This window comes from Teleopsis dalmanni, chromosome 1, assembly GCF_002237135.1.
Source record: "Teleopsis dalmanni isolate 2A chromosome 1, ASM223713v2, whole genome shotgun sequence".
Classification (NCBI taxonomy): Eukaryota; Metazoa; Arthropoda; class Insecta; order Diptera; family Diopsidae; genus Teleopsis; species Teleopsis dalmanni.
The window spans coordinates 8933738-8959314 of record NC_051846.1 but is presented as its reverse complement, the minus strand read 5'-3'; the positions used below and the strand labels follow the sequence as shown (position 1 = coordinate 8959314).

The 25577-nt window shown below is 28.8% G+C and overlaps 1 protein-coding gene across 1 annotated transcript in view; it reads left to right on the top strand.

Annotated features, from left to right (window-relative positions):
* Nucleotides 1-2292: 2292 nt before the first annotated feature.
* The window catches only part of LOC119677048, a 60298-nt gene continuing 37013 nt past the window's right edge, over nucleotides 2293-25577 (top strand). Inside the window, 4 exon segments of the mRNA XM_038088320.1 lie at nucleotides 2293-2328; nucleotides 4847-5033; nucleotides 14858-14972; nucleotides 24894-25045. Coding sequence (XP_037944248.1) covers nucleotides 2293-2328; nucleotides 4847-5033; nucleotides 14858-14972; nucleotides 24894-25045 — 490 coding nt within the window.

Genomic DNA, 25577 nt, shown 5'->3' with positions numbered 1-25577 from the left:
ACCTAACCTAACCTAACAGATATTGATGACGCATCACGCTTTAGTTGTAGTTACCCAAATCGTTGACTGCACTAAAAAACGTCAAAAAACTACACCAAATTGTTTTGAAAAATCTTAAAGTGAATTGACAGAAATTAGTCCATTAGCAAGTTATATTCGCAGTGGTTGAAGCTTTCACTCACAGTTGACCAAAGAACAACAACTTTTCCACAATTCAGAAAACTGCTTTTCTTATTCATTTGAACCCAAATATTGCATAAATCTTACCATAAGATAGGTATCAATATGTTAGAAAAAGACTAAAAGCCTCGTGACTTTTTAGTCAATGTTTTATTGTATTAGATTGGATTCTTCACAGATGGACTATCCAAAGTTCGTGATATTTAAACAAATAAAAGCATAGTTAATACATTTAAGAAACAGTCTCTACAGTATTTACTTTAATAGCTTCTAGTACGTATATTTGCAATAAATGAATAGACTGATCATATTTTAGATCACTTCAAGCAATGTTTTTCAAAAAGTCATATGACAAAAACTCACATCAGTGTTACTTTCCTTCTGGTCATGACCAGAAAGACATTTTATGTAGACAGTCAAATCTTAACAGTCAATCTCATGCTGTTAGTACTACTTTGATACATTTTAGTTGTTCTTTAATTGTACTTAAAATATAATATTTTTTAGAACGTAAATGGATGTGTTGAAATTAATTATAATTTGTTGCTAAAAAGCAAAAATGTCAACATTTCTTAATGAGCAATTTAGTTGTGATTATTTAATATAATTCAAAAAACCATAGTGATGTGAGTTTAGGCGAACTTGCTCCACATGTCAAATTTTTAATTTATATATAAAAAAACACCAATTTCATATTTTATATGACCACGACTGCCTGCATAGCATAGTCTTACCTATAACACTGATTACTAATTCGTTAAAAGGGAACGATTCTAATCCTTTTTCAAGAAGTAGTTGAGTTTTAAACCACTGTTGTAGTTTTTGATAACAAAGAATTAGAACAATTAGTGAATTGTTATAGTGGTGATGAATTCCATAGGCTCAATCAAGTTCTTCGCACTATTCTGATGTCGCATTCTCGTCAACAAGTCCTTGTTCGGATTCTTCAGTTAGTCCTGTTTGAAAACTCCTTAAGCACGTATAATAATTTATAATGAATATATCTAAAATTTGTTCGAAACTCTTTATAATTTGTGTGCTAGCGGATTTTCAAAGTGCACTGAGTTAGACTTACCATGTGGATCGGGTTATGCACATTAACTATTTTGATTCTAATTAAAAGACAATCATTCTGTGGATTGTGATGCCAACAATTAAATTTTCTTTGAAATTTTTAAATTGCGTCTACATTCCTAACTACTAACAAAGTTGCTGTTTACCTAGTACAGTTAAGTAAAAAGCATATTTAACTAAGGACTTTATGACAAATTTAATATTGAAACTGTTAAGTATTTATTGCTTTGTAAGTAACAATTCTATGTAATTCTTCCTGGTATTTATATAAAATCAAACTATTCATATTTTGATATTTTAAAAGAGTAAATAATCTTCTGCTTTAGATAATTTATAAAACTATTTCCAAATTTATTATGATTATATCATTAGTACCTCATGCATTAAATTTTAAATTTCTGATATTAAATAAGATTTGATTTAATATTAAAATTGTTCTCTTATTTATGTTAATAAATAAAAGTAAACACAAATATTTTTTTAATAAATTCAAACTTTTCTGAAACGAATTTAATTGGTTTTTAAAAATATTATTAGAAATATTATTAGAAATATTTTTAAATTAAAATAAATTTTTCAAAGGACAGTAATCCTGCATCAATTCAACCGCAAGTATTCATTTATTAAAAACTTCATAAATGAACTATAATATTTTTTTTGGAAATATTGCATTTAGTCAAATTGTCATTTCCATCAATCAGCATTAATTTGTTTTGCATAATATTTATATTTATATTTAAATAAATATTTATTTGGTTATATTTGGAATAAACATAAATGAATAAAAAATTGGAATCATAAAGCCATGACTTGACAAATGAATGCATTTTTTATAAAAGAATTTATGATGATGACTAACCTAATGCGAATTACAAAATATTTATACGAGTATACACTATACATACATATATATATATATATAAAAATGTATATGAATTTGATGTGAGTTGTTGATTATAACAGACAAAGAAAAACAATATGTAATAATTTTATTCTGAAAAATAGATAAAATTCGCAAATAAACTTGACATAAGCAAAATGTCTGCAAGCAATTTAACTTTACGTATATTTGGCGTGCGTTGGTATGTGAAGACGTTCCAGTATCTCAAACTGAGTTCCTTGTAATCAATCATATTTAATGAGTAAAGCAGAACTGTAAATATGTTGTTTTGTTTATATTTTGATTTAAAATACTGTTTTCTGCATTTGTATCATTTGGCTTCATAAGAGTAGATTTCATTTAAATTTGTCCGTCTGACTGACTGGCTGCTGCCTGCTGCCTACCGCCTGCCGCCTGCATATGGGAAATATATCTACGTTCTGGTATATGCAAATTTATTACGATTTTATTTATGTTTCATTGCCAAAAAAAGCCGCAAAACGGTTTTAATGCTTTTATGACATCAACAATGCCAACAACAAAAATAATAACAAGGATAAGATACATTTTTTCAGTTCAATGACATGGGGAGGAGCATCACTTTTGGAAGGATTTTGCTTTAACGTTTTTCCGGTAGCATATATCAAAACTTTTTGAAAAATAAAAGACATTATTTTTTGGTAATATTTGGAGTTCCGAATGTCTTCTCTTTTTTAAGATAATAGCTTTTAAAGTTTTAAAGGTTTGTAATTATAAATTTCATATATTAAAGGATATTTTTTAAAGTTTAATACAAGAAATATTTTTCCACAATTGTGGTTAAATTAGTCATATTGTATTTTCAATTTTAAACATTTTAGTTATTGCTAAAAACTCTTTAAAAGAATAAATAATTGCAATAATAATAATAATATAGTAATTATTAAATAATTATAATATTATTAATAATTACTATTGCAATAAAAAGAGCTGTTTCTTTTACAAAATACTTTATATAGTTATGTTCGTATTTAATTTGTTAATTAAAATTTCGTGAATAACCACGAAGCTTATGAGGAATACACTAATTAATCAGTGAGATGTGTGGCACTCTGCAGAAACCCCCAAGCTATCAAAGAGTAAAAGTGCCCAGATGTACTAACTTGGAAAAGTTTCAACATAATAATAATCTAATGTATTCAAAAATTGTTTCATAAATAAATTATGTAAAATATATTTAATTACTTAATATATTTTCTTACTTAACATATCCTTCTATATCGGGGCAGCTTTTCAGCTAACATATAATATTAAAGTTTTTGTTTTTAATCAGAGTCTCATATAAATATCTTAAATATGTAAGTATTTAACTTTCATAAAATAAAATACTTTTAAAACTGCTAAAAGACATACTAAGAAATCTTAGAATAGATCCGATCAAAAAATACATATAGGACAGAGCACTGAACCTATATGCGAAAACCGACAGGCTGCCCTGCTTAGCACTATCTAATCTAATCTCAGAGTAATCACTAACCGCACGGGAAGGTACGCAGATCTTAGAGCAGACATTGAATAATCACGAAGCTTATAAGGAATACACAAATTAAATAGTGAGATGGGTGGGACTCTGCAGAAACCCCCCAGCTATCAAAGATTAAAAGTGCCCAAATGCACTAACTCGGAAAATGCTCAACATAATAAGTAACTGTTTAGTTGTGGTTTTTTTAATAAATGCATAAGATGTATTTAATTACTTTTCTATTTAATATAAGGTAATAAATTCTATCTTAATCCTTGCAACTTTTCTGCTAATATTTTAAGTAATAATTTTTCATTTACTTTGGTCTCTTATAGAAACACTTTTCATAATTCTAATTTCCTTCCTTAAAATCTCTGCCATAACTTTCAAAAATAATTTCGTTTTTCTCTTCCTTCTTTCAGCATCCTTACTTCAATATTTGGTTTTGTTGTTTTTAATTATTTTTTAAAAAAATAAAATTATTTAAAAAAATACATGAAATCAACTTAAAGCCGTGTTGACAACGTTAATCCGCTTCATCTTAATTTTGTTGACAACAAACTCTTATTAAGAACACAAAAAAAAACCAAAAAAAAAAAAAAATAACTAAATAAATAAAAGAAGCTTCATCATTTTGATTAAAACGCTTTTTGTATTATAAATAAATTGAAATTTAATTTCATTTATTTTTTTTTTTTTTTGTATCTTTTTGTTCCTTGCAAAAATCTGCTTAACAGTTTACGTCACCACCCTCAGAGCCTAAAGCTCTTTTGAACTGTAATTGGTTTTCTGTACTTTTTTAAATGGCAATTTCCGCTACAAACACTTGTTTGCAATTAGAATGAAGTGAAGGAGGAAATTGATTCATATGAAAACGAAAACGAAAACGAAAACTGTGTAAATTTCTTCCTTTTCCCTTCGTCGTTTATCAGAAAATCGTAGTTGATTTTCCTTTAAATATTACATAAGTTCAATGAACATTTCCAAGTAAACAACTTGTTTGTAATTGTCCTGTAAGCGTTGTGGAGCAGATGTCAGCGGTGAGAATGTTGCTGTCATATCACAAATGCATACAAAATGCACTTGCATTCCAAATGTTAAATAAAATTCAATGTATAAGATTTTTTTACTGTTAAAAATTTTTTTCTTCTTTTTTTTTTCTTTTTTTCGTAGTAAACTTAACTTAAGCACATCACTTTTATACATTTCAGTTGCATAATCATGAATTCGTTGAAGTCTGCATGAAAATTCTTTACCAAGTCGAACTGCAACGCACAACACTCGAGCAAATGTGGGGCTTTTCCGTGGAAGCAGAACTTATTGAGAACGCAGAACGACAGGATGAGTTGTGCTGTTATGTCAGTCGTGTCGAGGATAAGAGTGTGGCAATGCATAATGGTGAGTGAAATATTACTTTTTATTTATTTAACAAAGAATTTGCGTTTTCAACGCAACACAATCAGTACAATGAAATGACAACAACAACAACAACAACAACAACAGCAGCAGCAGAAGCAGCAGCAGCAAATTTATGTTGGATAAAATATTAAGTATGAAAATGTTGACAAGTTCCAAGTGTGACGTATGAAATTAAAAAACAAAAAACTCACCATTTTTCACGGATTGCATGAAATGCAATTTGTCCTTCCTGAACTTATTATCGTGTAAAAATTGAATTAATGCGATAGATATAACAATCACGACAGCACTGTGCGTACATAACGTATATATTCATGAGTATCTGGAAATGTCCTTAATGCAATTATGTAAAAATATTTCGATAAACACAAAAAATTGTTGCTCGTAAATTGAATTCGAGAGATACAAGCACAAACCTGCACAACAAAATAAAATATTTTTTATATGACACGACAACACATTCGTACTTGTACAGCAATGAGATATATGTACACATACCATATATATAATATATAACTTCTCGAACTTATCTGCTTTAATCATAGGGATTTAAAATTATTGCTGACAATAATATGATTATCACCTGCACAAATACTTGACTCAACTGAATATACAGCCAACAACATATTGTCCGTTTAAGTAGTTTTATTGGCAACTCAGTAAAGGTAAATGCTCTTATTGTGCAGATATTCATAATTATTTTGAAGTGCTACTGAAAAATACTGCCTAGCCGAAAACGAATTTAGTCATAATTAAAGGAAAACACAATTAATTAATTTCAACTTTTACGATCCTTAAAGGTTGGAATGACATACTTCATATAAAAAATTTGTATATGAAAGAATAATGTTCTGTTATTTAGTCTCCATTTAATTCTGTGCTATTAAGGTTATACACACTGGTGTGTTGCACTAGGGACAACAGACAGCTCTGAGGTTGTGGTAATATACAATAACATTCAAACTTATTGTATCCTGACAAACAATTTAACAGGGGACAGACCAAATGCAATTCGAACATTTATTCCAAGAAAATGATAATTCCAAGAATTGTGCATCACATACCACAGTTCTTGGTAAAAACATACCAAGAACATAGTTATCGAGGCATTTAATAATAATTATGTACAGGAAATTTGTTAAAATTATATATAGAATCCATATTATACACTTTCATTGCAAGTATATTTAGCGGCCTTATTAATAATTAATCTACTTAATAATAACCTAAAATATTCTTTACAATATACTTGTCTTGGGGACTACTTGACGCTGACGTCCCATAATAGACTCTCTTAACCGAATTCGTTGTTTAAAGTAACAGCAATTAATTGATTGTACTGATTACGATCTATTCATACATTTCAAACACGAATACTCCAGAAAAAGATGTTCAGTTTAAATGAAAAAATATCTCAGAAATAGAAATAGAGAAATTGTTGTATAAAAAAATGCAGAAAGTTCACATGAACTTTTAAATAAATATATTAGTATGAAGGAAAATATATTCGTCAATCTATCACAAGATAATATATTTTTATATCAATCAAACAAAAATTATTTGAGAAAGCAACTTAAACCTAAGGTCACCGTATCACAAACAGCAATGAGAGTACATCTGATCCATTTTGATTCCACATTTTGGATATTCTACAAACAGTTAAAAATGTTGATGGTGGCTAGTAGTTGGTTGATTTCAGAACTAGAAACCCTGAAGAGAATAGTATACCCTTACGTTTACTGTTACTTATCAGTTAATCAGGTATCTACTTTTTAGCTACTACCAAATACTATTTATCTGATTAGAAATGGTTAAAAGAAATTAGCTTCACATTTTCATATAGCAAATGTTTTGTATGAAAATTGTAGTGATTTTCATCAAAATTAATCTTATGAAGACTCAATTTCCTAATTTGGAGTATCTCGGCTAAATCGTCGAAACTAATTTAAAATTTCAAGTATACAATAATACTACTTAGCCTAGTAAAAAATGTAATAAACTGGAACAAAAATAATTATCGGTTCAATAAAATTTCCTCGTCAAGTCAATAGCTGCGTGGACTGTATCCACAGAACAAAGTTGTCTCAAATGAAAATATGTAAGGTAAGAAAATGATTTTTGTAGAAACCTGACAGTGAACTTGTGAAAGTTTTCATGCAATTGAAGAAAAAATACTTCAGTGTTTTGAAGTCATCAAACTGTTGAGGACCATCACATAGCCGATGGGTGCCATTATAGATCCAACAATAATACAACGAGAATGTATTTGTGACTTGACACTTATGCTTTGAAAGAAAAAAGTGCACTAAATCTTTGATTAAGTTAAAATTTAAAATTAATGCAACTAATATATGAGAATTTTAAAATATGGTATAGATATATGATTTGAATTACAATGAAACAATCTTGAAAATTGTAGTCCAAACACAAATGAATTTTACTACAGTAAGACCCTGCTTAACGCGTAGGATTTTTTCCATCAAAATGGAGCGTAATGCGAAAAGCGCTAAACGAGAGTATCTTAACATGTAAATAAAGGGGTTCCCTTTGCTCTTCTTTGAAATCGCTACTATCAATACTTTTGTTTTTTTTCTTACGCAATTAATTCTTTAAGCTCATCATTAGAAAGACTAGCTACTGTTTATTGAACTATTTCTTCGATGTTTTCCACATTTACCTCATCTAAACCCGTTTGTTTCGCTAATTCCTCTATTTCTTCTACTATTTCATCCATATCCAATGTCTACGGCTCTTACTGGCCAAATGCTCTTCAATACTCCTTTCAAAGATCTTTCTGTTATCTCATTTCAAAAAATGTTTATGTTTTCTACAGCATTCATGATATCATAGTTTTTCCAAAATTCTCTTATTGATTACTTCTCTTTTCCGTCTGATTTTTCAAACATTTACTTAAATGTTCGGGTTGAAATAAAAGAGCTGTAAACGAAACAGCGTTAAGCGGGGTCTTACTGTATATGTATTCAAATTGAGATAAGTATACAGCTACCAGAAACAAATTATTTCCTCCATTGCGATTTTTGTGCCAGAAATACTCTTACCTTTTCCGCATTAAACTCAAAAAAAAAACTCATGCATAAAAATAATGTATATGTTTTCTATATAATTTTTTCTTCTTCATTTAATTAAATGCATTTCAATATTTTTATACATTTTTTACCATATAATTTTTTTTAATTAAAAAAAATTTGGATAACATAAGAGGATTAAGAATTACTTTTTATTGTTATTTACAATTTTTAACACAATTTTAAAAATTTGTTTATATTTCCACAATGAGAAGCTTGTTATGTTTTTAAATTTTTTGCCAATTATTTGCGTTCATGATAGCTATTTGATGTTATCAGCTTATCATTACATTTATGAAATAAAAAGTAAATATTCCTTTAGTTTTTAATTAATACCAATTCTTTTTTTTTCCAACAAAAAAAAAGTTTCCTTTGTATTCGCTCCATAATTTTGAATATAATTAATACTTCTCCGAGCTGTGATTACACTAATAACTTCCAATGACTATAGTGACACAAAGGATACCTAATAAGTAGAAAAAAGTTGAAATAACAATCACGATATGAATATTTTTTTTTTGTAAAAGATTAAAACTAATAAAACAAATAAAAAAATTTATTAAAATTAATTAAAATTTTGTATGAACTTATATAAAAAATGCTATTTAAAATACCTTATATGTATGTGGTTAAAAGTTTTGCATTTTATTCTCATTTTACTATGCTATTAAATGTATAGGAATCCTAGCCTACACATAGTGGGTACATCATCCATTTTACTAGATTAAAGCCTCAAAGTGAACTTTAATTACGGTAAATAAATACTTATTATTGTACTTATAAACAGTAGTTTAAAGTCAACATACATATATCTAAAAGTATTTATTGGAAAGTAGCAAATACTTATTTGTCGATACAAATAAAACAAGCAAAAGGATCAAATAGTAAGATAAATATTACTCATATTATGTATAGAATTTTACAATTATCAGAAATATTTCTTATTTCTAAAAGTTAACAATTTAAAGGTTTTGCTTTAATTTTCAATAGTTGAATAGAATTAAAAATGCTTAATGCTCTGCACAAATATAATTTCAATTTCAACAATTTTAATGTAGTTAAGTAAGATATTAGAACTTCCTTCCGAAGTCCATTAAAGTTTATGAAACTGTTTTACTATTATAATAGAAAATTACAAAATTTAATTAAAATTTAAATTGAAGCACAAACTTTATATAATAAAGAAATCAAGAAAAAAGTATTAATGAACTTTGCAAGTCCAAATTATATTAATGTTCCGGCTGTGTTGTGTCACATTTGCGGTAATTGAAATGATTGTTACCTAAAAAACATCTTATAAATATAAGCACGTGATAATAAGCACTGATCTATTTATATTCCGTTTTTGGTGGATTTGATTTGATTATTGAAAACCATTTCTTCGTAAAGATTACCTCAAGAATGTTCATATTAAAATATAAAGCAAAGGTTATTTGTTAGGGAAAGCATTATTAAGAATCAAGAACCAAAATAGTTTTTTCAATTGTTTCAAATTTATTCGTTAACATTTGTGTGGGTGTTCAGACGTCCAGTCCCCTAATTGGCACATTGAAGCTCCACCACCCTCATGAACACATATCTACTATAGTGTTTATAAACCAACACCCTCAGTGCATCGCCAGTGCATTCGGACGTATCAGAAAGTTGAAATCGTATAGATATTAACAGAGTGACTTGCTTATATTTGACGTAAACATTTGATCACTAGAACCACAGAAGACTAGCCCGAAATAGTAAAGAAGAAAGTGATTTTTAAACAAAGTAATGCGTTATATTTTCTAAATCTGGTCTTTACTGATTACGACAAATTTACAAAACCCAAAAAATGCTAGGCTTCGAAGAAAAAACCTGGCGTGAATAATGAAAATATTACTGAAATAGAGCTTTATTTTGTTGGTGTTAATATATCCATGTATAAAAAGGAGAAGGAAATAAAAAGTCTTAAAATAAATGTATTAGACTTGACAGTCATAAAAAAATTAATAGCTAGGAATAATTTTATTTGACTTTAAAAAGAATATAATGACGAATAATGTCAGAGATCTCTCAGAGTACTCAGAATTTCGAGTGACTAACTTCGTAGCCGAGTATAGTAATAGTGTAAAATCGAAATATAAATTTGAGCCCATTAGTCTAAATTATGAGTGCCCTAATACGGTTTCATGTTGTATGCAGTGGCAGTGCAGAGTTAGGAGATATATCTCTCTTGACAATATAATAACATTTACAGAAAAACATTGTAAAAAATATATTTTCTATACTCTATCTATTTACACTTCTTGACGCAATCCTGGCTACGTCACTAGGTGATTAATAGCACAAATGCAATAACATTCTCATATTATGTTTAAAGTTTTTACTACTTTTGATTTAATTCATTTTTATGAATATTAATTGATATACAAGTTCATCTGTTACTACAAAATAGTTGGTTTAATAGTTGAATAGAAAATACTTCAATTTTATAAGATTTTTTTATACAGTATGTAAATCATGAGATGTATGACATATTCTTTACTTAAAACTTAAATTTTATATGTTATTATTTTCTTTTTTTTTGTTATATGCACCCTTAGTTAAAGTTTATAATTCATTCAGTAAAAGTAAAGTACATTTTACCTTTGGTCAGTGCAGCTAGTACTAATTTCTTCCGCATAATGCTTCTGTACTCCTGCTTCAGATAGGTAGATGTAAGCCATAAGTCAAGTACTGAACCATATACGTCAATCGCTTTTTGAATAAAGGAATTTTTCTGATTGAAGTAAAATACAATAAAAGAAGTGCTTTTACTTCTGCCTGAAAGCTAACAAAGGAATTAAACTGATTTCAGTAACGGATAACAAACTGTGGAATAAAACTTAACGAGCCAATTTAAAAGTTCCAGTAATAAAATTTTTGCTTAGTAATTTTTTCATATTTTTTTTCAATTTAATGCCCCGCATTTAATCATGTTAAATCCTTCCTTTGCCCCTTTATTTTGTCCTCTTTGTACTGCACACAAAACTTGTATATGTAAAAGTGATGCATAAAAAAATCTTTTTTTCCACATTGAAACAAAGGACACTTTTATTAATCCTTTTGCTGTATGAAAATTATTATTGTCAATTTGGCACAAAATTTTATGCCAATTTATTTTATTTTCCATTTGCACATATGTATGAACTCTATAAACACAAGGACACAAGGATATGTACTTCTAATGAAATAAGAATGCGTTTTTATTGTCAGTTCTTTTTCCTACAAAGTGAAAGAGTTTATTTTTTTATATATTTTTAATTTTCTTTTGACTGGAAAAATGCTAAATTACACATAATTTTTTCATTTCGCAATTTTCTTTTTATCTTTTATAATCATTTATAACATTCTTAAAAATTCGTGTTTTTAAATTAATATGGGAACATGGGGAGAAATGTAGAAAAGTAAACTGCTACGTGCCTTGTGTTAATATGAAAGTAGGTGTCTCTGTGTTAAGCGGCAACTAATTTAACACACATCCGCCACATTTTCCGTTTTCCGCTCAAGTTTTTGACAGTTAACGCTTTTATACTGCAAGGACTGTGCTTTATTGAAGGATTTCAGCACTGCTTTTTCACGTCAAGTTGAAACAGCACCGAAATTTTAAGAAAATTAAGTCAACGAAATATGTACCATATATACATATATATGTTCCTAAGAGTTTATAAGCACGACTGTGTTTTATGAAATATATTAAAATATACATAAATATAAAGATGTTATATTTTATACATTTGCTCAGTAATTGAATGTCTTTGAGCTGCAATTTAAGACCACTGACAGATTAAAAATTCAACATTTTAAACGTTCCACACTGCGTATGAGTAATATTTTTACACATTTTCTTTATTGTGTATGGAAATAAGCTTAAAAGCCTTCTGCACAACAGAATTAAAGAAAAAAATTTTTAATCTTTTGCTAGGTTTAATAAAACTGCATTCTCCTTCATGACCCAGCATAAATTTCGTATTTACTGCATTGCAGTAGTAGCCAATACACATGCCGAAAATTACTTAAAATTTTAAAGTGCAAGTGTAAGTATCTCATTGCGTTCTCATATAGATTTTCCTACAAATTAGTTTCATATACCACATAAACATGCAATACATGCCATGCACGTTACGCTACTGCACTTATTGGTCTTAGGATGATTCCTGGTAGAGACGTATTTCCACACATCTGCACTGAAATTCCATACTGAAAATAATTGGAATTAAAATTGAATTTTCTTTTGCGCACATTGCATTTCGCAAATAAGCAGCATTAAAAATCGTATGCAAAAGTTGCATATGCAATCCAATACGTTGCAAACAATATTCGTATCCTCGTACGACTCACCAGCTGTTGACGTGCCAATGGAGTGAAAACTGCCATTGCCACATATGAGATATATTGTATCATATATTAGCAACCGAAAGATTATTAAAACAGTTTCTATTTGTACTTGCCGGAAAGCTTAATTTTGCCTCATCTATGTCTTTTATCATTAATTCAACAGAAACTTTGCTCAATTTATATTGGAATAGTGTATGCGTATGTGCATTGGCCAGAAACACAAATAACATACGTTTTGAATACAACTCTTAGTTGCTCATATATCGGAAATATATCAAATTTAATATATATGAGTAAATATTACCAAACCATGTGTAATTAATAGGTTTTTAATTTGTATTTACAAAGTAGCTTTCAGTTTTAAGTAGTAAATTTACAGGTTATAAAATACTATTAGTAAATGTTTAAACGCACATAAACCCTTTTGGGGTAGTATTAGAATGGTTCTCATATAACGTATACTGAGTTTTGTTTATAATATACTTTTAATTTTCAGCAATATTGATTATTGCACAGAAAAATATAACTATCTGAAAAACTTTTAAACGCAACATTCTGTACCTCTAGACTGCATTTACCTTTAAATACTTTTCGCTTTCATGTCAAAAACTTTTATAAACTTCTTCACTCGCTTTAAAAAGTGAAGTGATTTGAAGTGGCACTACAGAAAGAAAGTCAACTGCTATTTTTATTTTACATAAAAGAATCAGGCTCAGAAATATGATCTCAAGTTTTCATTACACATAGCGCTAAATAAATACTTAATACAACCCATATAACCCACATAACCTCCTTGCCACTGATATGTCGCGCACTAAAATTTACTACTTGAGATTTCCTTTGTTGTTTTACTTTAAATTTTATTTTCACAATTTTTTTTTATTTTGTCACTTTAAATCAACTTAAGCTGACATTTGCATTTAATGCGTCAACAAAATGTCAAGTAGTTATAAAATTTCTACCGAAATACTTGAGCGTATTTAGCATTGTAAGCGTGTGATACTTCGCCGCATATTGCGAGGAAAGCGCTTTCGGTGACGTTTTCATAATGCAAATGAAAAAAGAAAAAATTAAGAAGCTAGCACATCAAAGACCCAGTACCAGAATCAGGAGTTATACTAAGAGCCACTGCTGTTGTTGGTGTTGGTGATACTTGTCATACAAGCACGCGTATGCAATGTCCTCAGGGAACTGATGAACCTGAATGGTTGTGAATTGGAAACGCCATTAAACACGTGAAGTTTTCTTTTATAAACGCAGTATCTCAGCCTCGTACATTGCAAAGTTTTTGCATGCAATGCAAATTTAAGTAAAAAACACTGAGCGGGGTTGACTTTACTTGAGTTGACTTCACTTAAGTTAGCTTGACTTGACTTCAATTGAATTGCGCTGAATTGAGTTGAATTCAGTTTAGTTAATTCAGTGCAAAAGAAAAGCGCAAACATCCCTGTCCTAATATTTACTAGAGCGGAAATGTGTGTATAGAGTGAAAAATTAAAAAAAATAAAGGGAGAATAACTGAAGATGAACTTTTAAATTTGAAGTATAAAAATCTTCATGTGCACTTAAAGTCTACTCAGTAACATATATACACTTTCCATAAAGGAAAAAACTTCACACGTTAATAAAACAAAGTTCATCTCTTAAATCACAATGTTCCTATGTACAATATATACTACACATTCCTTGAAGTTCTTGCTCAACAATTTCCATATACCACAATGAATCATAACTACACGGACGTTCGTTATTTGTTGTTTTCAATACAGTTTTGAGTCGCTTGTTGTGTCTATAAGAAATCATAGCACTATCTTTACACACAAAAGTCAAAGATATTAGTTTGCCATACCAATACCAACAATAGAGTACCAGATGCAGTTATCTGCATGCACCAGTCAAACCGCTGCTTACTTATGCGCCAGGCACGAAAATCTTGCATTATTGCACCACAAAAAGGACAATGGAGTTATAGTTTCACACATGCTTACAACTTGTATAAGTCCCAGTGCTGGCTGTCATTTTGTCCATGTCATAATATACGTTATTGTATTCCAAAATCCCCCATTCAACAGTTCCATTCGTGAATACTTGCTCGCTTTGGTTTAGAATCATTTTTTCCTTATGTGCACACTTGTCAATTCTTTGACTGCGTCTTCTGCACCTGTGCACTTACTAAACCATCTACAAATGGCATAGTTTTGTGCACATATGTGCGCTTGTTATTTTCAAAAAATATAATTGTGTTGATTGTGAATTGTGTGTTTACGATATTTTTATGCCACAAATAATAACAATTCTTTTCTTATCTTTTCCATGGTTTACTTGTTTCCGTTTACATTTGACGTACGATGGCACTGTCATTTGCAGGCATCATCAAGGGAGATGAGATAATGGTGATCAATGGCGCAATTGTATCCGATCTGGATATGATGTATCTTGAAAGTGTCCTACAGGAGGAGCAATCATTGAGCATGATGATGCGGTAAGTACTATTATTATATTTACTTTTTACACATAAATGCATTTTGTAAGGAATTTATGTTTTATTGTGTGCATTATCATACAGTAAGTATCAGAGCTTAGCTGACATACATTCGTAGTACATAAATTGCATTTAAAATATTTTAATTGCTTTTTAAAGCAACAAAGAGATTACTTAACTGTCTTGTAAAAAATACTAAACTTTTTAATATTTTATTTTAAAGATTTCTTCATTTTTACTTAAAATATTAGTAATCGAAGTTAACTACTTGTATTCTTTTAACACTCTGTTTAAACACACCGCCTCAGAAAAATGCTTTCTGGAACTAAGTAATCAAAACAAAAAAAAAAATTAGAAAATTAATCCAAAGAATAAAAAGGTTTTAAATGGTAGTGAATTACAACATCTTATTTTTAATTAATTGAATTTTTAACTGACCAAACCGCAGTTTCGCATGTTGCCAAAAAGCAATCATCAGTGATCTTTCAGAAATATTTCTTATACGATTTATACAATAATTTATTGACAAGCTAATTTTCAATTTAAATAGAAATAAAAAAACTATAATTTATTATTTATATTTATAAGCAGTTTATATTTTATTAAAATATTTTACCAATATTTCGCCTTTCTTCGACAGTCCTCTTCAGGGAAACTAAACAAAATATACCATGTTCCATTATATATTGGAAAATTACGAAGAAACATCATACAATTATACAAGTTACTAATTTTCCATACTGTTAGTAACTAAAATTGAAGTAGTGCCTTGTCAAAATTGAAATTTTGAGTCAGCGTTAATTAGCCAACTGACTCAAAATCATACTTAATGTCTACTGTTATAATTTCTTAGACTGCAAGTACTAAGAATTAAACTAAGTAACCTGACAATTTTGAAATTCAGAGTCAGCACTAATTAGCCAACTGACCCACTGATGTACTTAACCTAAGATTAAACTTGTACACCGTCACATTTAAAGCTTAGAGTCAGTGTGAATTAGTCAACTGACCCAAAGTCGTGTTTTGCTTGTATTATTTTAAGTTATTGTTAATTTGTTTTGAGTTCCAAGTGATGTAGATTAAGACTTAGCTTTAATAGACGATCAAAAGTCAATGAGTATGATATCCAGCACCTACTTAACTACAATTTTAAAGTTTTGCTAATCTTAATACACATTTTTATATACTATATCAGCAAGTTATTTATTTTCTTAAATAATGTTGAAGCGATTTCGAGAATATAGAAGAGAAGTGCCTATATGGACCTATGTAGTTCCTAATACCTTTCGTGGTGGAACTGCATTGTAACAATTAGAATTATTACCTGTAACAGTAGTGATGAGTAAAGTACAACAAGTAATTGTCGTAACTATTTAATGGGTATTTTAAATAGAGATGAACTATCTGTTGTTAATATAATTGTTATAAAAACAGATAATAAAAAAAATGAAATGAACTATTAAACACCGCATAATTTACAGAGAATACAAAAGACTTAAAATTGATACTAATTTTTTTTTAATATCTTCAAGAGCATAAATATTCTTTACTCTTTATATTCAGTACTTAACTTCAAGTTTAAAAAATGTGTTTATATTTATCCACTTAAGGAATTTGCTTACTTTCTTCGAGTTCTTGTAGTTTACATTTCACCCACTTTAAACTTAATTTTAATTCCAATATAATCAATTTTATATATGAATTATGCTTACACTAACAACTGTTTGCCTCACTTAATCCTTTTAAATTTCATCCTCTTCACTCGACTTATTCTCTAAATCACTTACCGATACTCCACAAAATTCCTACGGGAGCTACTTACAAAATTTTATGCGCAATTAATAAGAATTTTATGAGTTGCCTTGTAATAAAGAATCTTTACTGCTTACTCCTTTTCACAACCCAAACGAAATCCCAAATGTTGCTACGTCGATGTTCGTACAAGGAAAATTAAATTAAAGTTAGGATTGGCAGAAACTGAACGACTAACTGTGTGACTGTATGTGCCTTTTACTGCATTTTTATTAGTTAACTAAATTGTTTAATTTGCGGCAAATTACACGAGATAATAGCATTTCTTTTATGCTGAATTTGCTCCACACCACCTCACAACACTGGCACATAAAACTTTAACTAAGTATTTCGAAGAATGGCTCAGTAAATTATGTATGACAGTGTTTAGTTAGGTGTAAGGAAATTGTTTAAAACGTGTACTGCATATTACGCATTAAATGAGAAAATTTATGGCTTAAATCTTGTGATAATGTTTTTAATGTTATTAATAAAATTTCACATAATGTGATGTATGTGTACCTAATACTCGTATCCGTATTTAATCAGCTGCATTATTGTGTGTGCTTTTGAAACTATAATCAAACCAAAAATAAATACCATAACAAGAAAAAGGTTATAAATCAACTTATAGTTGACACAAGCTTGCATACACATATAAACCCACCCGAAATGGCAATTTGTGCTACTCACTCTGACAGATTCAGTTAGTATAGTTTATAGTTTTTGTATCTATGTTTTTGTCTCTTTGTCTCATATGTATGTATGCAAGAGTGAGTGTGGTTGAATCAATTACAATTTTTTTTAACACAATAAATGCTGTCACTTAGACTAATATTCAGACAGTTGCAAGCGGAAGCACATACGATTTCATACAAACTAGTGCAAAAGTTATATATACAGTGGGTTGAGTACCCTGGAATGCACGCATCTCTAGTGTGTGATACGACTGTTAGTGCAGTGGAAATCCATTTTGCTGGTTAACTCGGTTGTGCATATGTCACTCGAAAAATAGAAATAAATTTAAGTCTTCTTAAACTTTTAGTTGGTAGTGTCGACTCAGCTAAAAAGTGTGATAAATTTTAGAAAAATTTATAAGTTTAGTAATTGATAAAAATATATTCAGAATATGTCCTGAGCTATAATATCAATAAATTAAAAAAATAATACTATTTTATAGCAAAATTGCAATTAATTAAATCTATTTGTGTCTGTCAATGTACAATTTTATAATTTTAAAAAAATTTTTATTGAAAATTCTGCAAGTTGAAAATAATTTTCACTGCCATTCCAAACAGCTACAAAATATCGGCACTCGTTGCGTATGAGTAATTATTTGTGAATAGTACTCGTATTTTATGTAGCAACTTTTCTGAGTTTAAAATATATATAAAAGGTTTCTATTAAAATTTATATATAAACGAAGTAAAATTCAGTACCACTACTTACACTATCTAAATATTGGTAATGTCAATATTCTACTAACTATATCGTTAGGGAAAAATTAGGTCCTAAAAAAAACGTCGTAATCTGATAAGATTATGTGTGATCCAAACAGCATTCAGAATTAATTATAGCGTTTGATAATGGAAAAAAGTGTGTTAATAATACGGAAACGTATTTTAACTATTACCATTATGTTAATAAAACTGATTAAATTTAACAAATGCGTACACAATATTTTTAAAACAAAAAAAAGCATTTACTGTGCGACAAGCTGCTTTAAATATTCCTTGTTGCTTACAGAAAATGTAGCGCTCTTAAGAAAATCCTCTATACCATATAACAATCCACAAGCTCATGCATTGTCTTTTAATATTGCAACATTTGATATTGCAACCACATTTACAGTGTCGTTTGTTTTGTGTTGCAGTTGACATCCTACAAAATGCAGTTTTTTTTATGCGTCTGTGGGTGTCTGTCTGTCTGTGTCTGTCTGTTTACTGCAAAGTCCTTAGTCAGCTTGTTATATCTACTATAACCGTTGTTTTGTACTGTTATTCGGTTGTCGGTTGTATGTACTTGATCCCTTTTAAGTATTCACACTATAAATACAATTTTTAATATAAAATTTCACATACTTTATCATACAATAGACAAGTGAACGGAAATTTCCTGTTGATAAAGTATTCGCACGAGTTGTAATGTTTCAGCTGCAGTTTATAATAATATTTGGGGCAATACAGTACCAAGTTACTAGTTACTAGTTACTCGTTGAGGATACATTTACTAGTATCAGTAGTAACAATATTTTGTCTTATGCTTGGTTAAATCGTATAATACAAGTAAATTGTTTTTCTTTTACTGTTTATCGTTCAAACTTTTATTATAACAGCAAAGTATATTCCGTTCTCTTTTTTTTTGTCATATACTAAGGATAAAAACAAAAGTTATTTAAGTTTTGTATTTTTAATATTCATGGAAAAAATTTTAGTTTCGATATTGCAAAGAACTTTTTCCATTTATTTGTTCAATACATATACATCTAGATATATGTATTCTTTAGTATATATAAATGTGCAATATTTTGTTGTTTTTGTTGGACAACCATATAGCTCAACTTTAACCTATATCCGTAATTACATATTTATTTATGTCATAACTTCATATATATGATATTAAAAAACAATTTCTGTTTATGTTAAATATAATTTGGTTGTACAAATTGTACACAATATTGTCCACAAATTACATATTTAGATATAAATATATTTATATATACATAAGGATGTATTATTGTAACCACAAACTGTGTAATATGGGTATTGGTTGAAGATATCACAAAATACTGTAAAAACCACATTTAGTTGTATAGCTTGCTTCACATTTAAATGTGACAAAGAGTTATGTAGTTAAGTGCATTGTTAAAGCCATGTTCTATTTGTATTCTACGTACAGCTTTTGTAAATAGTTGACATACCTATGGCAAGGTGACATCATTATCAACACCTTTCTAACGCATTCATCATGATTACTCCAACAATTTGATGCTTAGTTTTAGTGCTAATGTTCTTTCTACCTGTTTTGTGCAATAAATTTTAATGGTTGCATTAAGCATGTGTTCAAAGGGCTGAACACATCGAAACCTGATTGAGTTGTCTATTTGATATATTTTAATGATGAATCAATAGTTGTTTTAAATACAATATATTAAAGTTTTATGTTTTGTTTTAGACATTTAATAATCTAGTCATACGTACTATACATTTTGATAGCTACATAGTAACCTTTAAGATCTTGTGTTGTATAAGAGAACTTGTTGATATCAATGTTCAGATTACTTAAGAAGAATATAAAACTTTTATTTTAAAAACACTAAATATAAAAGAATTAATGATCTTGAAAAAGCTGTTTTAAAGTATGTAATTTCAAAAGACTCTTCACTGATTTCACTATTCAAGTAATTTCTTTTGTTAATTTAACTTACGTTGAGAATATTAACTTTATACAAATCATTTAACTAGAAATTCAAACTACTTCAATTACTGCAACTCGTAACAATACATGTTCTTCCTGTTCTATGCAAAATAATGTTATCGCAGTCAAGGTTCAGCTTTCATGTTGAGTGTCATTAAAAGCGCATTAGTTAACACCTTTGCAACTAACGCAGCCACTCCACCCACAACAGGGTTTCATATAAAAACAAATTCATGCTAAACCATTACATAAATAAAACAATGCATAGCTAAACACAACAACAACAACAACAATTCCAATAATAATAGCAACAATAACAGAAAGGACTATAATAATAACAATAACAGCAACGTTGGTCTTAACAATAAGTTATAACTTTTGACATAAGGCACGCACACATGCACAACTCACGTATACATAAATATAAATGCAAACATGTAAATTAAAATAAATACATACAAACTCATTTGATGTAGTCTGAGATGTGTTTATGTTTGCTTGGCTTGGATAGGCTTAAGAAAACGTACACACAAACTACTCAGCTATGTTTCATACATTTAACAATTTAATATTTCCTTGCATACATCAACACACACCCTGTATACACACCCACTTGCAATTTATTTCTGTTTCAGGTTTCAGGAAACCATACACTGTAGGCGTTAATCTTCTTCTTAATAAAAACAGGCGTAAAAGAAAATAAACAAGCGTTCTAACAAATAATTGCATATGTGCGGATAATTCCTTTGTTGCAAAATAATTATGTGGGTCATATTACTTTTTGTTAAATTAGTACTTGAACTGTTATTTGTTATTTTATTCATCTCAGCTGTGTAAAGAATTATGTAAACTTTTATTTCTACAAGAAACTACTTACTTATTTAGTTGCTTATATTAAAGTTATGATATGCTATCCTAATTATGAACACCAAAACGTTTTCTCCTCCTCCATACAGATAGATTTTTTTGGCCCCTGAAAATATACTACAATAATTATATACCCACTTGAAACAAACAGTAATTTATTTTTATATAAAATAAAAACCTTTAATATATTATTACCATAATCGAAATACGAAAAATCTTTTCTTATTCGTTTACAAACCTATATTATTATTTAATCTTAATTTTTTCTTACCGAGAGTGGCGCGCCTTTATGACGTAAAGAACCTATTTAAAAGTTAGACGTCAAGAACAAGAACAAAAATTTTTAGTTAGTTTACTGAAATTTGACTGACCATAGAACGCTGTTTCAAATATTGCCACGTACTCGTCATCAGTGGTCTTAGGAAATATTCGAATTTCTTTTTAATTAGTTTATAGTTCGTATATAATTTGTTTGGACTGCAAGTTCCACTAGAACTTCGTGGCTGTCAATTTAGAAGCTATGACGCGTTTTTCCACAAGTAGCCAAAACTGAACAAACCTTCAATGCTCAAGTTCTAGGTTTTTTCCATCTTTTTACTTTTTAAGTGACACTAAAAGTACCTCTTTATATATAATGAAATATGGTTCGAAATCTTATAAATGCACGACAAGATTCAATATTTCAAAATGTCAAGTTTTTTGTATTTTAGCGATACTAGCATATTAGTTGTCAATACATTATATCATATGAATTCAACTAAAGTGTTTGATAGTCTTAGTAAAAATTGAACTAAAGTTTTTTTTTTTTTAGTTTTAAACCTTATATCATAAATATCACTATTTCACGAAAAAATTTTCTTTCCTTCTTGCTGAGTTCTTAAGATTTATTTTCGAACTAACTCAAATGCTACCCACAATCCTCTCTTGAGATATTTTTAATGGAGTGAGAGAAATGTTGTATAAATGCTTATTAAGAATAAACTGACAATGGAATGCTAGGATTGTGCAATGGATCCAGTCAAAGTCGTTCAATTTTTACTAATCACTAGTAAATTGAATGGCTTAGCATAGTCTAGAATCACATTCACTTTTTCTTAATATTATTATTACAAAAATGATTATTATCATAATGTAATAAATATAATAATACCTTTAATATATGCTACAGTATTCATTTGAAGTGACTTTCACAGTTCTACTTTCACACTAGTAGTGCAATTTGTTCTTTTTTTTGGAATTTTAAAATCGTTCTCGCGTGAAATTCATTCAATCAGAAAACGTTTTCGTTTTTGCATCTGCACAGAATACCTTCTCACTACTTTCTCACGTGCTTTCCAAAAAACCAGTAAATTCCCTTTAGAGATACTTCCCACTTTCATTAGGTACCAATCTTAACTTTAGAGTCCATAGACTATTGTCTATTTAAATTAAGACAGCAAAAGATAAAAAGAGAGACTCCAGTATATTTAATATTAGCTTCAGACCAGAATCCGTTATAGTTTCATACAAATATAATATATGAGTTTCCTTATTAGCATTAAAGGAATAAAAAAAAGAGAGTGAGGGAGATAGAGAAAGAGAGAGATAATTATTCTAATGGATTTGATATTGGCTTTCGATCAGAGCCATAAATAGTTTTATATCTGAAATGCGTGACTTTCAGTTAAACAAACTCCACCTAAAGTCATCATCAGAAAAATTCATCATAGTTTTCTAATCATGACTTTAGACTAAAGTCTAAATATCCATGAAATAAAAATTATTTTAAAACAAATCATTATTTTTTTTATATTTGTTATTAACAATAATAAAAAAATGAAACAAAGCGTGTTAAAGCATTATATAAAAAACTTATTCATTCAACTTTTTCTATATGGCATTTCACTATGAAAGACTACAAATTAACAAATGCTATAGAATTTCGAAATATTAATTTTCTGAAGAAAATCTTTTTAACAGTTTGACAAAAACAATTGCTTTTTAATCTAATCTCCGGGTATGTAATAACAAAGCAATATGGGTACCGGCACCAATACCGTTTCCAAGTCGGTATGGGTACTGACACACCGCTACAGTTATCATGAAAATTTTAAATTGTAAAATTTTAAAATAGGAGATCTGATTTTTTGCTATTATTTTCTCTTATCTTAAATATTAAACCCTATTTTTGAAATACTAATAAAATGCTCATTGCTCTTACAAAGTAAAGAAAATGTTTTAAAATGCACTAAAAGCAAATATATGAGTTATTGTTAACCAACAATTCAACTTCTTAGAATTTCGTAGTATTCAGTTATTAAAAATTACAAAATTATATTGAAACTTATAATTTTGTTTACAGTAAATGAAATCATCTCTGGGTATATATATATTCTATAAATGTTATATATATAAATTTATATTTAATTAATTAATTATTATTCTGATATTTTATGTTATAAATATGCCAAGTTTAAATTGCTCAAAATAAAGAGTTAAGTAAGTGGAAATATAAAAATTTAGTCAGCTCCTTGCCTTTAGATACTATAAAATTGAAGCAAATATTGAAATAAATTTAATTATTTTAGAATATAATAGTTAAATAAAATTAACTTTTAAAGTAACCATTTTGGTCTCATGTCCATTATGTAATGGAAGTTTGTGTTTTTCAAAACTTTTTGTTATTAGTTGAAAAGTGCATGCTCTGAAAAGAACTTAATAAGTGTTACTTTTGGAATACCTCTTATATTACAACTCTATTTCTCTATTACTATTAACTTTAGAAACAATTTCACTAACTTTTGAAAGTGAAAATTTATTGCTACATGCTAAACTTAAATAACTTAAAAAAACTTTTTATCATAAAACCAATCAAAATTCCAAAAAAAAAAGATGAACCTGACACGCATTTTGCGATTTTATGGTAAACAACAATTTTCCGTTTCCTGATGAAACTCCTGGCACAGTGGCAAAGCGCAACAATGGCCGAAATGAAATTCCAACAATTTCTCACCTTAATTCATTGACGCTGCCATTGCTAAGCCATGGCCTTAATAATTCAATATTTTTCCATCAGGAATTTTCTTGTTTTAATTTTTAAATATTGACAATATTTTCAAGTCAAGTTAACGTTTTAACTGCCACTGCAAAGCAGCTGCTCTACTACCAAAGCTGAAAATTATGTTATTACAAGGACGGAAATGCATGCCTTCCTCCATATCCCTTTACCACTTTAACGCTGCTCCAGCGTTGTAACCCTTTTTTCTAGCATCTGCGCTTTCTGACATTTTCCGCAATTTGCATTAATTTCCTGTCAATAGGAATTTCAACAACGTTTTCACTGTATTTTATATGCATAAAGCGAAAAATTGCAAAATTGAAACAAAAATCAAGAAAAAAAGCAGAAAAAAGCAGAAAAAAAAATAAAAAATTATGCAAAAATGTAGCAAAAGGTCAATTTTATGAAAATTGGAAAATGCGGTAAATTAAAAAAAAATTATGAGAAATTCTATGAACTTTGTTTTGTTTATGAGAACGAGGAGAAAAATCGACGAGAAAGGTATCGCCGTGCTCAATTTTGGCATTTTCTGGCATTTTCTGGTATTCATTATAAAAATTTCACATAAAGTTAAAAATTATTTAATTAAAAAATTGTGCAGTGAACAAAAATTTCATTAATGTTGCAATTTGTAAAGAATTTGACAAGAGTAAATTCAAAAAATTCACATTTAACGAATTTCAAATAAATTTAAAATAATTTTTTCCAAAAATAAATTTTTTTTTTTAAAGGCCAAAAAATTTAGTTCTCAACCCAAGCCAACGAATTCAAGTCAACATCAATTTAATTTTTTAATTTTTTTCTTTCAGTTCATCTCGCACAGAACCACCAGATCTAGTTGGAATTATGCGCGTCACTGACGACATGATTGATTCATTAGTTTGTCCACCGCCACCATCTGATCCACCAGTAATGAGCGAGGAGATGATATCCGGACTAATTGTACCAGCGCCTGGTTGGAGTAAGTATATCAAAAAACTGCCAAAACCAGCATACAATTTTTGAGTCTGTGCGGAAATTGATAAGCGCATTTCGATAAGCCAAGCAGTTGTAGGGAATTTGAAAGCAATTAGTAGAGATTTTTTAACAGCAATCACTGCCAAAATATCACGTACACATGAAACATTCTGAAGCATAAGTTTTTGTGAAAAAAGCTATGCTATATGATGTTCACAATTATTAAACGGTTTAATCGTTCAATCCAACTACTGTTCTTTAATTATAGCTGAGCAAAATTTTCAACAATTGGATTATAAAACACATTTGTATAAATATTTTAAATATTTTTTTAGAAAATACTTCAACTCCATTGTATTTGGAGCTGACGTTCGGTTTGCACACATTTCTCAACACACGCCGCAGATGAAACTTTCATGCTAGTCTTTTCAAATATACTTATTTTAAGTATCTACTTAAAAACTAGTCTTATTTTCACCTATAAATCTTTTCGGCTAATTTGCATTTTGAACAATTTTACCAAAAACTACAAAACT